This window comes from Ixodes scapularis, unplaced genomic scaffold, assembly GCF_016920785.2.
Source record: "Ixodes scapularis isolate PalLabHiFi unplaced genomic scaffold, ASM1692078v2 PGA_scaffold2__306_contigs__length_199485367, whole genome shotgun sequence".
NCBI classification, from domain to species: domain Eukaryota; kingdom Metazoa; phylum Arthropoda; class Arachnida; order Ixodida; family Ixodidae; genus Ixodes; species Ixodes scapularis.
Genome location: NW_024609857.1, coordinates 36009469 through 36023330, shown reverse-complemented (window position 1 = coordinate 36023330; position 13862 = coordinate 36009469). Strand labels below are relative to the sequence as shown.

Here is a 13862-nt window from a genome sequence, read left to right as displayed (position 1 = left end):
ATGCAAACAAAAAAGTAGAAACACAAATTCAGGGCACCCAAAGCAGGCCACAAGAGCAGACATCAGTGTAAACCAATAAATACTTTAAATAGTGTAGTAAACAATGGAAGGCACCCAAAGCAGGCCAACAAAGTGTACATCGGTATGAAACAAACTGTTAAGAGTAGAGTAAACAGAGCATTTCAGCAAACATTCTGGCAAATGTTCTATGGTGGGTTGTTGCAAGGAAGATGAAAAAGTATGTTCGCAAAAATTTCCAGACGGATGTTTCTATGTTTTGCTCACCTACAGAATGGAGGAGCTTCGGAATCATCATGTTTTCCTAAAACAACTTCGGTTTGTTTGGAATCCTTCTTGGACTTTGATTTTGGAACTGAAGTCGGTGACACAGTAGCTGAGTCTTTCAGGCTCTCACTAGCCATGAGGCCACCACTGTCTTTGACAATTACAATTTTTAGCTGTGCACCTTTTAGCTATAAGAAAGAAAAAAAAAAGAATCCAGCGTTAGCAACGGCATGAAGCACCACAATTCAACAAATTACTTTTCACATGCACCAACGACTTTAGAGAGCTTTCAGCACAGTCCTTTTCCTTCATCTTGTTCATTTTCTAATCCGATAACCCAACGAGATATAATATTGAAAAAGTTACGGATGCAATAAAGCAAGCTGGTGCGTCAGTCAAAATTGTTTTCACGGAAAATGCCACTTTAAGATGCAATCTGAACTTGAAGAAAGTTGCGAGAAATGTCGAGTTCTGTCTGCAATCACAGATTCCCTCACGTTATAATGAACAGTTGATGACAAAAAGGATTTGCTGAAATTGAAACTATGTGACCTACTACCTAATGTATGCTCCAGGTCAGCGGTTCTCAAATCGGGGTCCAGAAATCCTTTGGGGTCCCTGAAGGCCTTCTTGGCGTCCCCGGAGCCTTAAGGCTCGTTCACACAGTTGCGCTCGAGTGCAACTGCAACTACTTGCGCCTCGTTAAGACTGCTTGCGTCGAGCTGTTGCTACGGCGACACTTGCAATGAGCGAAGGGGGAGATGCTGTGCAGCACGTCGCAACACAGCGTAATGCAACTGCGTGATCGAACGAGCCTTTAGGCTTTCAGTCAAGCCAAGCACAAAAACCTTTTTCAAACTTTTTTTGCTGGCTGTTTTACAAAGCTAAATGACCAAATCATGTGCACCGAGCAAGTAGGGTAGATTATTCTTTGTTTCAAAGCTTCAGAGTTGATTTGATGTACTTAGTTTCCACCATTTACCCTTTTGTCATTGTAATCGTCCAATACCCTCCCCTCTCTCCTGGTGGATGGTGTCCCCCATCACTTCCACCTATCCAGAAGAGGTCCCCAAAACATCAGTGGTTGAGAACCACTGCTCTAGCTAAACAGCATATTATGTAGCAATACAACAGTCACAGTGGGCCAAAACAACAAAACATATGACAATAATGGATTGGAAAGAAACAATTAATTTTTTTCCAAATAGTAGAATCACCACAAAATTACTTCTTAAATTCAGGCGCACTGTCAAGATCAGTTAGATAGGCCTTTCACCAAATTTACAGCTCAGTTCACAATGGTGGTAGTTTCTGCACTTACAAATGTGACAGCTAGCGGAAGGGGTGAAGTGGTCAGGAGTGTTAACAAACTGCAATATCATACAGAGTTTGTACAGACTTCAAAGAAAAAGATTCAAGGGTTGTCAAGGACTTTTAAAGGGCAACTCCGCTTCATTTTTGATATTTAGAAAACTATGTAGCCCTCTTCAGTATCATATAGGAAGACCCCATGTCAAATATTACGATCTAATTCCGTTTATATATTTAATAAACTGGCCAGCAAACCTTCAAGCGAGCCAAGTTGCCGAAATCTGCCAACTCTAGCGTGCGGCGCAAGGCGCAATCACCAGCGCAGTCAATGCCACGGAGATGGAGCGGCCAACGTTGAGCCACTACGTCAGAGGCATGCATACGTCATTCTCACGTTTTGTTTGTTTTTACTTCTCAGAGCGAAATCGAACGATGACGTCATGACTTTCTCCTCCCGGTGTTGGCTGACCGGGCGTTCACGTGATCACCGTAACACGGATGCGCCTGGGATGCGCTGCCCTGCGCGCTTATCGGTCTGTTTCTCCGCTCCTTTTCTCCTCTTTCATCTTCTCCCCTTCCCCCTCACCCCCGGGCCATCACCGTCCACGCCATGCAGAGCGACCTGCCCGCGTCCAATAAAAAAAAAGAAACAAAAAAAAGACCTCACTCGGTTTTTCGCTCCCTCCCGAACGTCACAAGACCACGTGGTTCGACGTGACGTGCCACGACTCTGACGACCCGAGACCAATGTTGCCTGACGCAACCGAAGTTTCGGTTTCGGTATCTGCTGATGTTTAAATTAGGATTACACAAATAATATTCCATATTTCGCGAATCCGAAGACGTAGAGTTGTTTAGTAGTGCTTTGTTAATGTGAATCACATGGAAGCCTAAATTTTTCGGAATTGAGCGGAGTTGCCCTTTAAGGGCCTGTAAAGATATTTTCAAGGATCCCTTCCAATACTCAATCTAGTGAATTTATAATATAACCTGCTCTTTCAATGCAGTGCAAAAATTCTTTACGGGCTTTCCTTAGGCCGTTCTACTCGACAATTTAGGTGATGTCACCTGTTGCCTCAGCCTACTCGGTGTCTGTAGTCGCACTTCCCAGCCATCGTGCGCAACTTAAACTATGTCCACCATATGTAGCGTAAAATAGACGCAGAACACGCAAACCAGGAGTGGCTAGGAAACAGCATGCGAGGGAACAAGTCGAACAAGGGGCAAGATCGCAAGATGGCAGACAAGCGAGACCAGATCCGGAACCACCAGGACTGCTACCATTGTGGCCAGGAGCTTAACGGGCATCCAATAAATGTGTCTAATTGTTAACGAAATTTATATTAACATACACATAAAAAAAAAACTATATTTTATTACTTCAAAAAAATTTCATTGCAAAAAAAAAAAAGAATTGGCTGTAATCGGGAAATTTAAGCGTTTTCAAGCACTGCTACAAATTCCAGGACTTTCAAGGTCTGGAAATTGCTGTTTCCAAATTCAAGGGGTTTCAAGGTTTTCGAGGACCCGTGCGAACCCTGTCGCAGCATCTGGAGTAAAAGCTTGCCCGGCAAACTTGGATGTCACTAATTAAATCCACGCTTCTGTAGGTTTCGATATGGATAGGCATCATACTAGCGTGTATCCGTGTAATTGCTACCACGCGATGCAAATCACCGATTCCCGGTTAACAATTACACTGCACTAGCCAAATTCTCCTTGGAGGAAAGCAATGCCCATTGTAAGGCAGACTTACATAAAAATTCTGCCTAAACGTTTGCACAAGTCAAATTTGGGCGTTTTATGAGCCAAACAATGAGGGACGTTTCGCAGAAAGGATTCATTTGACCCACTGGGCATCTTTTGACGTGCAACCAAAATCTCGGCAATAAGCCTTCGTCAGATTGCGGGTACCTTGACTGGGATTAAAACCTGTCACGTGGGTATCCGTAGGCTGGCACCCTGCCTTGGAGAAACCAAGGTGGCCGATTCGCCCGACAGAAAATTGAATTTTGAGGAGTGCACCGAATGACATGACAATAATGCTCGATGGAACTACGTCCTAGCACCGCTAGTGAGAGCTCACCTCTTGGACTTCTTGAATGATGAGGGCGTCGCCCTCGGGGTGGGCTCCCCCCCTCCTGAGGGGCACCCTGAGGCTCCCCTCTATGAGCTTCTGGTGGGAAGCCACCACCGCCGCCACGGGGTGGTCCGCCGGCGACACCGTCGTGTAGACCACCACTGCGTCGGTTGGAACGAGACGGGCCTACAAAACATAAACACAAGCCGTTTGTTTTAGCACTAACAGATGTGGCCGTGTTTTCGTGCGTGAAAGGAATTTGGCAAATGCCAAAATGTTTGCCCACATAATTTTTCATAGTTTTTTCGTCTTGCATTTTGTACGACTCAAATGCAAGACTGGGATCTCGCAAGTGTGACTTCTGGTTCATCGTGCTTACTATAAAACACAGAATGTTCTTTTTGGAGATCGGTAGAAAGGAATGGGTGCCAAAACAATGTAAGATTATTTGACACTTGCAGTGATGTGATTGGCCTAAGCCGTTTTGGAGCACCTTTTGGAGCAGCCAAACCAGTGTTTTGGAGCAGAAAAAGTGACTTTTGGAGCAGCCAAAACAGCGTTTCGGAGCAGTAAAAGTAGTTTTTGGAGCAAATATTCTTAGAAATATAAAAATATTCGTTTTAAGTGCTGGACAAATGAAGGGCACAATGATCGCTGCAATAAACAAATTAAGGTCATGTTAGACCACCTGGGAGTCTTTCAACATGTAACTGAAATGTCAATAATATCACACATTTTGCAATGCTTCAGTTAAATGATACATGTACATGTACCCGTTATAAATAAATATGAGCCGAACTGCACATATTAAACTTTATTTGAAAATGACCAGCTTTGTTGTAAATATCACAGCATTAGGTTTACTAGCGATATAATAAACGGAAGCAGTCTCCAGCTGATGAACCACGTAACTACTGCAGTGCAATGCAAAATTGTACATAAAACCAAGGTGCATTATGACTAGCGGGTGCTTTTCTTTTTGCTTTTCAAAACTTTCTGGAAGGCTGCTCCAAGCCTCGCTTTGCCTTCGGCTAGTAATGAATGTCCACTTTCAATGCCTTCAAAGAGACATTGAGACATCCCACAAGTGTACATACATTGCTGTAGGCGTTGCCGACCAATTCCGAACGGCTTGCCAACGTTTTACTGGTTCCCGACGTGCCAGATTTTCCTCAAAAGTAAGCAAACGTAAAACAATGAATTGCAAGCATCCCGGCTTGCGCCTCTGTCATGCAATCACGTTCGCATGCACATGAGGGCAACTTCGGCTGGCTTGCAGTTGCACGTGCTTCGTCACGCAAGCAGATTTGGCTGTTCGAGTGAAACGGAAACCATGCCACTCCGCTCCGTCGCCAACTGGTTACCAGAATTGTATGTAAAAAGTAACTGTCCAGCATACGCCAAAAAGTAGTCTAGCGGCACGTTCTTGCCAGGCCGGCAGGCGAGGCACAAACTAAACACACAGAAAAAAAGAACCTGAGCGCATCAATGCAAGACATCGCGAGCCAAGGTCAAAAGTTCTTGGAGCGCTTTGTGCAACGACTAAACTCGAGACAAACAAGTGCGCTTATGGGTTCAGCGTGCAGACATTGCATCCTTTGCTTTAGTTCGCTCCTCTTTACCAACTTTCTTTCGCGCCAAATTTTTCACGTCCCGGAGTCCCTCTTGAAAGAAAGCCCACCAAGAGAAACCTAGGTAATCAATACTTCGACACAGCAGTCTGAGTTAAAGAGGGACTTTTGTAGTAGCGTATGATTTAAAGGGACACTAACACCCCCCAAAAATTTTTTTTTATTTTTTGCCAGGCGCTTCATTATGGTGTCGGAGGACTACCCAAGTAATTTTTTGCAACAGAGTAGCGTATTTTTTTAATAAAGCCAAAAGACGCAACTGCTCGAAACCGAAACCGAAGCCCGACGGAGGTTGGAGAAGTGGAGAGAAGAGAGTGAGTGGCGGAAGTCACGTGGCTACACCCGACCGTGCGTTTTTTTTTTTTGTTTTTTTTTTCTCCTCTCTGTAGCAGACGACACGACATGCAGCGTGCGGGAACTGCTCGCCGTGCGATTTTGTTGCAGTTATGTTTGTTCCGCTCGTTGTTCTGTACTCCAAGATGAGTTGTTTTGTACATTGAGGAGTTGGAGATGAGTAGTGAGTGCCCGTGGTGAATTTCCATGATCGGCTCCGAAAAGAATACACCCAAGATGTTGCGTGAAGAGCTGGCTCACATGTCCTGCGTCCGAAAAAAAGTGGCATTGTGCGACAGAGTTTCCGAAAGATCAACAGGATCGGGACCAATGGCTGGCTGCAATTCCTGTAGAACATATACGGGCACCTCAAAAAGCGGATGCTTTCCGAGGTGCCCGTACCCTGCATTTTGTGGAAAGTGATTACATTGACTTCGCAGGTGTCAAAATGGAAATCCTATACCATTTAATTTAGCGAAGTATCGTCCACAACATTTGTTTGTTATTTTTTTGTTTGTTTCTTCAGTGATGATTGTAAAAAAAAAAAAAGAAAAAGATATGTAAACATCAGAAAATGTTTGAAAAAAAAAAAAAAAAGTTTCACGGGGGATCGAACTCGGTCTGCCGCGTGTGAACCGAACGTCTTTCCCACTGAGCTACTGGGGCATCTCTTTTGTGGGGTATCTCTTTCCTTGGTAATACTTCAGCCGGTAAACTGTAAGTTGGAAAGTTTGCTGTCGATTTTTCTCTAGCAAAAGCACTCCCGAGTCGAAGTCGGGAAGCACCACGCTTTGGGGACATTCGCACCTAGTGAAGAAACGTACGCGTGCATATTCAACTCGAAGTAGACACGTCGTGCTTGACATTTGCGCGAGCGATGTCTTCAGCCACGAGAAGGGAGCGACGGCTCGGCGACGTCTTCGTGCAAATCGGCTTGATGGCCGGGCGTGTCGTAGGGATGAATACCAATTCTTCTGATCAGTCCCAAATTTCTCTTTTAACGGTAGACAGAATTCGCCAGTACCGTGAACGACAGTTCTGAAATAGAGGTCCCACGCCCGTCGTCCGCTGCCATCGCCGTCCCCGCAAGTCCCACGATACGCGAAACGACGAACGCACAGAATGCTTCCGGTTGTCTGTGGAACTTTTTTTTTAATCAACGTATTTACAGCTTTTTAGAAGCCACAAAAAATGGGTTTCATATTTTTTTTCTATTTTTAATATTGAGTGTGTGCCTTCAGTGACCCACGACTTGGATTAAATTCGGTGGTCGCATCGATACCTTAGAAAACGGCCCGTGACCGCGAAAAAGAGTGAGCGAGACTCGAACCGGCCAGTTCTTGATCGGCGGTTTTCGGGCGGAAAGAAACCGAATTTCGAGCCGCAAATTCTGTTCTGGGTAGTTGAGCTCTCATATGTCACGTACAACTAAAAACCTTGGCGAGCATAAATACCCTGTCAGTGTCCCTTTAAACAAGAACTGGAATGTTGATGAACCTGCGGCGGCCCTCATGTTACAGTTTAGAAAGCGCCATATCTGCAACGACATGGGGACGGCAACACCCGACGTCGCGCGACCACGACGACTGGCACTGGCGGGCATTGACCAAATATAGCTTTCCAAAGGCCATTTCTTTCAGGAGAGAGTGCTTCAGCTCATAAAGTAAATCCCGCAGCGTAAAAACGTGGTTTCGTTACACAGCATGACGGCATAGCTGGTACCCGGCACCCTTGCGTCGGAGCGTACGCACAGGGCCGCGTCTATCGTTGAAAAATTTTAAAAATATGCAATGAGATGACGAGAGTGCGAAACGAGAGACATACAAGACTGGATGGATGATTGAGGTATAGGTACTTTCTGTCGGGTGGCCGCTTGTGCCACCTGGCCCACGCATGCTCAAATACGGTGTTCAGTTTAGTTTCGATTTTGAGAGCCGACCAAAATTGGTCCTTTGGCGCAGGCTTGGCACAGATTAGCCATATTTTGGAAAAATGTAGTAGGATGTAGCAGGGTTAGCCCCTTGGCGCAATTGGGGCAGCAATAGCATCACTGCACTTGGTATTTTTATCGTAATTTTATATGGGCCTTTTACAAAGTACTACTATAAAATAGCTAGTAATGCGTGTCAAAAGATTACTACCTAAATAGTGACAGGTAGAATTCCTATGCAATGTTACTACACTTTACCTTACTCTCATGCACTTCTGTTAGCCTACGTGGTTACAATGTATCACAATGAAAATCTCTAGAAAAAAGATCTTGTTAGAGATATATTCAAAAAGTTCTGGTCTTCAATATTGTGATGCCAGAATTCGTACTTAGGCACTGGTTTATTTTTTAAATGTTCATAAAGAACGGAAAAAAAAAAAAAAAATGCTTATTTAAGCAAATTTAAGTTCCACTAAAAATTAAGTTCCCATAAAAATAAGTTCCCGGGAAATGTAGCGCCACAATATTACTCAGTTTTTAATTATCTTTCTAGCAAAACCATTATCAAGTCAACCAGTTTGGTGGTTGCTAAAAAAAGACCAAAAAGTTGCCATTGGAATCACATAGGGCTCAGGAGCTGCAATATCCTCTTAAAGAAACTATTTGATATTCGATTTGAAAATGTGCGGCCAAAATCACTATGTACTATGAATTTGCTTCAAACTCAAAATCCACTATTCATGTATGCCTAGTGGCACCAGAGGTTGTAATAAAATAGGTTAATCAACAAAAGAAATTATTATCTAGATAAAAATAAAATAAATTTTAAAAAATCTTTTACCTTTTTTCTGAGCTTCTGAACTCGGTTGATCACTTCCCTGGCAAGGCCCTCATCCATCATTGATTGGTCCGGAGACACATCCAGCAAGATGAGAAGCTGCACGCAATGGGCAACAAGATCAGCAAACGACGGTCGCCACCGACAACTCCTACAATGCAGGGTGCAGAAAGAAGGACCAGAAAAGAAGCCGGAGACTTGTTTCTGGTATCTTCCTCAAAAGACAATGGGAAATTGCCACGCCATTGGACCAGCTGAGCACCGATGGCATATTTTACTTTCACAATATCATCGCCGCCATGTTTCTTCATCACTCTATCTCCAACGCGACAAAATCTTTCCTGTCCGGCAAAAATTCCTTCCCTCGTCCTTCGCACCTTTGTTCACAGGCAGGAAATGAGCTCGGAAGCTGGCAAAAAAGGAGGAACAGTTTCCTCCTTTCATGTTGTGGGAAGAATAGCGAGGAGGAAAGTCGTGGTGGGGGCCCTCTTCTTGCGGACCGGTCTTTGATGCCATTTTCTACCTTTAAAGGGGTATTCACATGAGGAGAAGTCCCTCCCTTTGCTCCCTGGAATGCTCATCACCTGGTAGCAACGTCATGCCTTTGCACTGAGCCACGCGGACGTAGACATTCCAGGGGGATGGGGGAACTTATGCTCGGGCTGCACAGAAAGCCCCCGCCTTGGTGGTGAATCTCTTCGCAATTGGCGGTATTTTTTCACGCGTGTCCGACGGCCCTACAGGTTTTGCTCGGCGGGATACCGGCAGTAGCGTCAGGATCACCTAACTTGTTGTGGCTTGCGCTGTTGCGCGTGTTGTCCGAGGTTACCTGAAGGAGTCTTTGACATTCGTCAATGCCGTCCTCAAGGCCCTCCTTGTACAACTGGTTTTGGATCACGTCCTTTGTGTTGCATTCACCCATTCATGAAGCATTTTTTTTTTTAGCAGAAAGCAGTTTGTTGTCTTCCACATCTAACAACGCTGCTGCCCTAATTGCTTATTGCCATGCCATGTACACCTCAATTTTTCTACTCTTGTCAGTGCGAACTGAGTCCTGTTGTTGAGCACGACCGCTATATGCGTCTGATAAAATTGACATCCCTCTCGGCTCCCCGCCATTTGCGTGCGTGCTGGAGTCGGGGAGGGAATGCCGCTGGTTTCGTCGATCACCGATGTCTCGCACATCCCTCCCTGAAAAGCCTCCCCCGTGTAAATATCCCTTTCACTTGTCATGACAATCGGTGCAGGATAATCTTTTCGCTTCAATATCTTTCTCCCTCTAAGCCATAGAAAGATACACTATCTCCATTACTGACAAGAAAAGTAAGCTTTAAAATGACCTTTCAAGCCTGAGCAAGCATTTGCAAAACATGAAATTCAAGTAAAATAGCCATCAGTTGCCTGCATATTTGCGAAGACACATGTTCATAATCATACAAGCAAACACAAACTGACCCCTCAAATAAAAAAAGTGAAAGCCGTTTACAACTCTCTGTAACACCGAATTAGAGCGCAGCTCTTGAGGAGGAGGAGGGAAGGGTACTGGGGGGGGGGGGGGTCAAGTGACCTGGGGGGTCACGTGACCTTGGGGGGTCACGTGACCCCCCCAGTGACGATGCGGATTCCGATGACGTCATCAGTGACGTCACTGATGACGTCATCCGTGATGATGACGATGACGATGCCAGTGACGTCATCAGTGACGTCACTGATGACGTCATCAGTGGTGATGGCGATGACGATGCCGGGGACGTCATCAGTGATGATGACGATGACGACGAGGATGCCGGTGACGTCATCAGTGATGATGATGATGACAATGCGGATGCCGGTGACGTCATCAGTGACGATGACGTCATCGGGGAGGTCACGTGACCTTGGGGTGACCTTGGTTACGCCGACGCCAACGCTGCTCAAGCCGGGAACGGGCCTCTAAGAGCTGCGCTCTACAAAAGTCACTATTAGGGTGGTGGGCCATGAGGAAAGAAATAGAAAAAATGAAAGCCGTTTACAACTCCCTGTAATGCCGAATTAGAGCGCAGCTCTTGAGGAGGAGGAGGGGAAGGTACGGAGAGGAGGCTATGCCCCTCCTCCTCACCTGCTTGCCTTCCATTTAGGAGAAAAGTTTCCCCTAGATTTAGTGGGGGAATGTTTTTGCTATATTTAGCGGTAAATTTTTCCGCTAGATTTAGCGGGGAAATTATTTCCGCTAGATTTAGCGGGGAAATTATTTCCGCTAGATTTAGCGGGGAAAATTTTTTCTGCTAAATTTAGCCAGGAAATTTTTCCGCTAGATTTAGCAAGAAAATTTTCCCTCTAGATTTAGCGGCAAATTTTTCTGCTAGATTTAGCAGGGAAACATTTTCGCTAAATTAAGCGGGAAAACTTTTCTGCTATATGTTGCAGGAAAATTTTTCCGCTAAATTTAGCGGGAAAATTTTTCAGTTAGATTTAGCGGGGAAATTTTTACGCTAGATCTAGCGGGGAAAATTTTCCGCTAAATTTAGCGGGGAAATTTACCCATAATGCACTGCGCGGTTACGCTGACGGCGACGCCACTCAAGCCGGAAACGGGCGCCTCAGAGCTGCGCTCTAAAACGAAACAAGTTTCCGTAATGCACATAGTAAGCTTTCCAACAGCATAACAGTTGGACACAATCATAAGGAAAGACAATGCCACTCACATCCGCCTCAGCGTGTGCCTCATACTGTTCAAGCAACTCTCCGTCAGCCCCCGAGAAGCTGTACTGCACCCTGATGTCGCCCTGCTCCAGGCGGTGACCGCACACCGTCGGCATCTCTCCCTTCAGGTATGCTTGGATGGCAGAGTCCTTCAACTCCTGCAAAAACAAGCCGGGAACAAGCAATCATCGAGGACAGTCCACCTCACCAAAATTATACATTCGTTGCAGTACTGTGTCCAAAAATGCACTGCAAACATAACAATTTTGTGTCCTGAAGCCTGAGCGCTCACCCTGATCCCCTGGGAGACGGCCTTGCTCTCCCCACGCAGGCGCAATCCCAGTGCCTTGATGTCGGGTTCTGCCTTCATTAGCACACCATACTTTTCCTTCTCCGACGTCACCGTAAGCTGCTTCACGTTCAGCTCCTGTCGAGATAGAAACGGCAGTTGCTTGTGACATTATCAACATAGTAACTTTGATAGAACAGATGGGGACCTCGGGTAAAGAACACGACTGACAGGTTCACATTTTCAAGGGCATGAAAACATGCTCCGTAAAATTGTGCAGAACTGGTCTCATTTCTCAGGGAAACATCAACTAACAAGTTCGTTAAAGAGCGAGTGTCATAAATGCTCGGAAGTATGAAAACCTCTTCACGGAGACAGCCCCCGCGTCTACATGAGCCAATCGTTACAACATGTGAAAACATGCTCCCATAAAAGAAGCGAAATGGTACCATAAACTAAAAGAGCAACCTGCATTGGGACATTGACTACAGACTTTCAATGTAGAATGCAGCGCAAATGAAAAAGCAGTTGCTTGTTCGTTTTTCAGGTGAACATGTCGACATTTCAGTCAGATTGACATGCTTCATGCCGAATCCCCTGAAAAGCCTGACGGCGACACCTTGGACTTGAATACTTTTTTCAGGTTTTAATACCATATAAATTGGAGAGTGCAACAAGACTACTGTTTTTAAAAAAAGGTCAACTACAAAACTTCCTAATTGGCAAAGATTTTAATGACTCATTTCTAATTATGAGTGAAAAAATTTCAACTCGAGATAACTTTTTTTTAGAATTAAGCTAAAATTATAACAATGCCTTTGTTGCACTTCCTAATGTTTGTAGAACATGCAGAAATACTTTGTACCATAATTTTTGAAGGGGGCATTGTAAAAAGGTTGGGCAGAAACATTTGTGAAAAAGTTTTTTTTTTTTAAAACTATGATAGGAAAAATTGAGCTTAGGTTTGTGCTCAGCACAAGAACTTATAATAGATGTAATACTTTATTATAAATGACATCATAAATGACTAGAAAATGTCCAAGACCAGGATCTCCCTTTAACTCTACAACCTCCACAGCACATCAGTGGATGTACACAGAGAGACAAAAGTAAAATGCACACACCTCAAGGACATATTGCCTTAGTGATGCAACATCATCCAGGTACTGCTGGTCTTTGTGTATGACCACCAGTTCTCGCAGTGGGTACTGAAAAAGAAAGAAAAGAAAGACGGTAGATGTGAAAGGGGTTTAGCATCGGGCTTTAATTGTGGTATACAAAAAAGAATGCCACAATAAAGGCCAACAGTATGTCGGATAGCCTCACCTTGAGAGGAAGTGTCCTGCGATCTCTGACGATGCGGCCCAACTCGATCACTGTCTGCATGCGGCTCACACTGCGTTCCACCACCTCTTCAATGAGTTCGTTCCTGAGGGGAAACATCACATTATTAAACCTGCACTGAAATCTAAATTAATAAAAATTTTTGTTGAAAAGAAACAGCTGCTTGTCTCAATAGACAACAAACTTATGGGCATTTGCAATTGTAGAACAAGGAATCTGTAAAAATTCCATTATATTGCTTTCTTTGCATACATAAAACACAAAGTATCGAGCCTTGGAAGGTGTAATCCAATTTGCATAGCCAAACCTCCCTAAATCAGGCTCTTCATCTGTTCTCTTTGCAAGCTTCACTATGAAAACCAAAAGCATATTTCTGGGAGGTCAACCTGCTATACCAACAAAAGGCATCTGACACACCCCAGCCAAATACAGACAATCACTTTAGATTACATTTAATATTTTTAATGTGTGACAGTAATCTCAATTCTATGGCGCCTAGACTGAAATAAGCCTGTCAGACAGTCGGCATTCAGCCAACTAAGTTGGACCCACCAAACGGTGAACTGCAGGAACTATGCAGGGCCCATGAAGGTCAGTCATAGCGGTTTAGAGAATGAGCCCAGCAAATCATGACACCAAAAACATTTGCATCCAAAAGAGCAGCCTACACTAAAACATTAAAAAAGCCCTAAAAATAAATATTTTTTTAAACAGTTTGGTTGGGACATGCGTATCAAAAAATTAATTTAATGGGAAAAATAATTTTTTTTAGAGCAATATTATGGCGCGAGATTTATTTTAACTTCTGCGCGCAAAGTCCATCATATCACGGAATGGGCGTGCGTATGTACACTCTTTCCACTTCAACAAGATGGTCATACACTCTCTCCACCTCATTGTGATGGCCAAGCCAACCTTCTCGCCTCCACGCGCCCGAAATGCCAAGAGAGAAAAAAAGTGGAAAGAAGGTGACTACCAACCAAAATCGCACCTCGCATCCCAACCAGACTGTTTAAAAAAAAAACATTGTTCCTTTTCAGGGACCCATATGAGGTATGAAGCTCATTCGCCGAAAGTCCCAACACAGGTTGTAGTATTTCACAGCACCAACATTGATAGTGCCAGATCATTTGTGTTTT

At 44.4% G+C, this 13862-nt stretch overlaps 1 protein-coding gene across 1 annotated transcript in view; it reads right to left on the bottom strand.

The window, feature by feature from the left end:
- Window positions 1-13862, bottom strand: part of LOC8039660 (isoleucine--tRNA ligase, cytoplasmic) — a 39784-nt gene that overhangs the window by 1674 nt on the left and 24248 nt on the right. Inside the window, 7 exon segments of the mRNA XM_029995545.4 lie at window positions 286-473; window positions 3683-3862; window positions 8412-8507; window positions 11093-11248; window positions 11383-11517; window positions 12504-12587; window positions 12706-12808. Coding sequence (XP_029851405.3) covers window positions 286-473; window positions 3683-3862; window positions 8412-8507; window positions 11093-11248; window positions 11383-11517; window positions 12504-12587; window positions 12706-12808 — 942 coding nt within the window.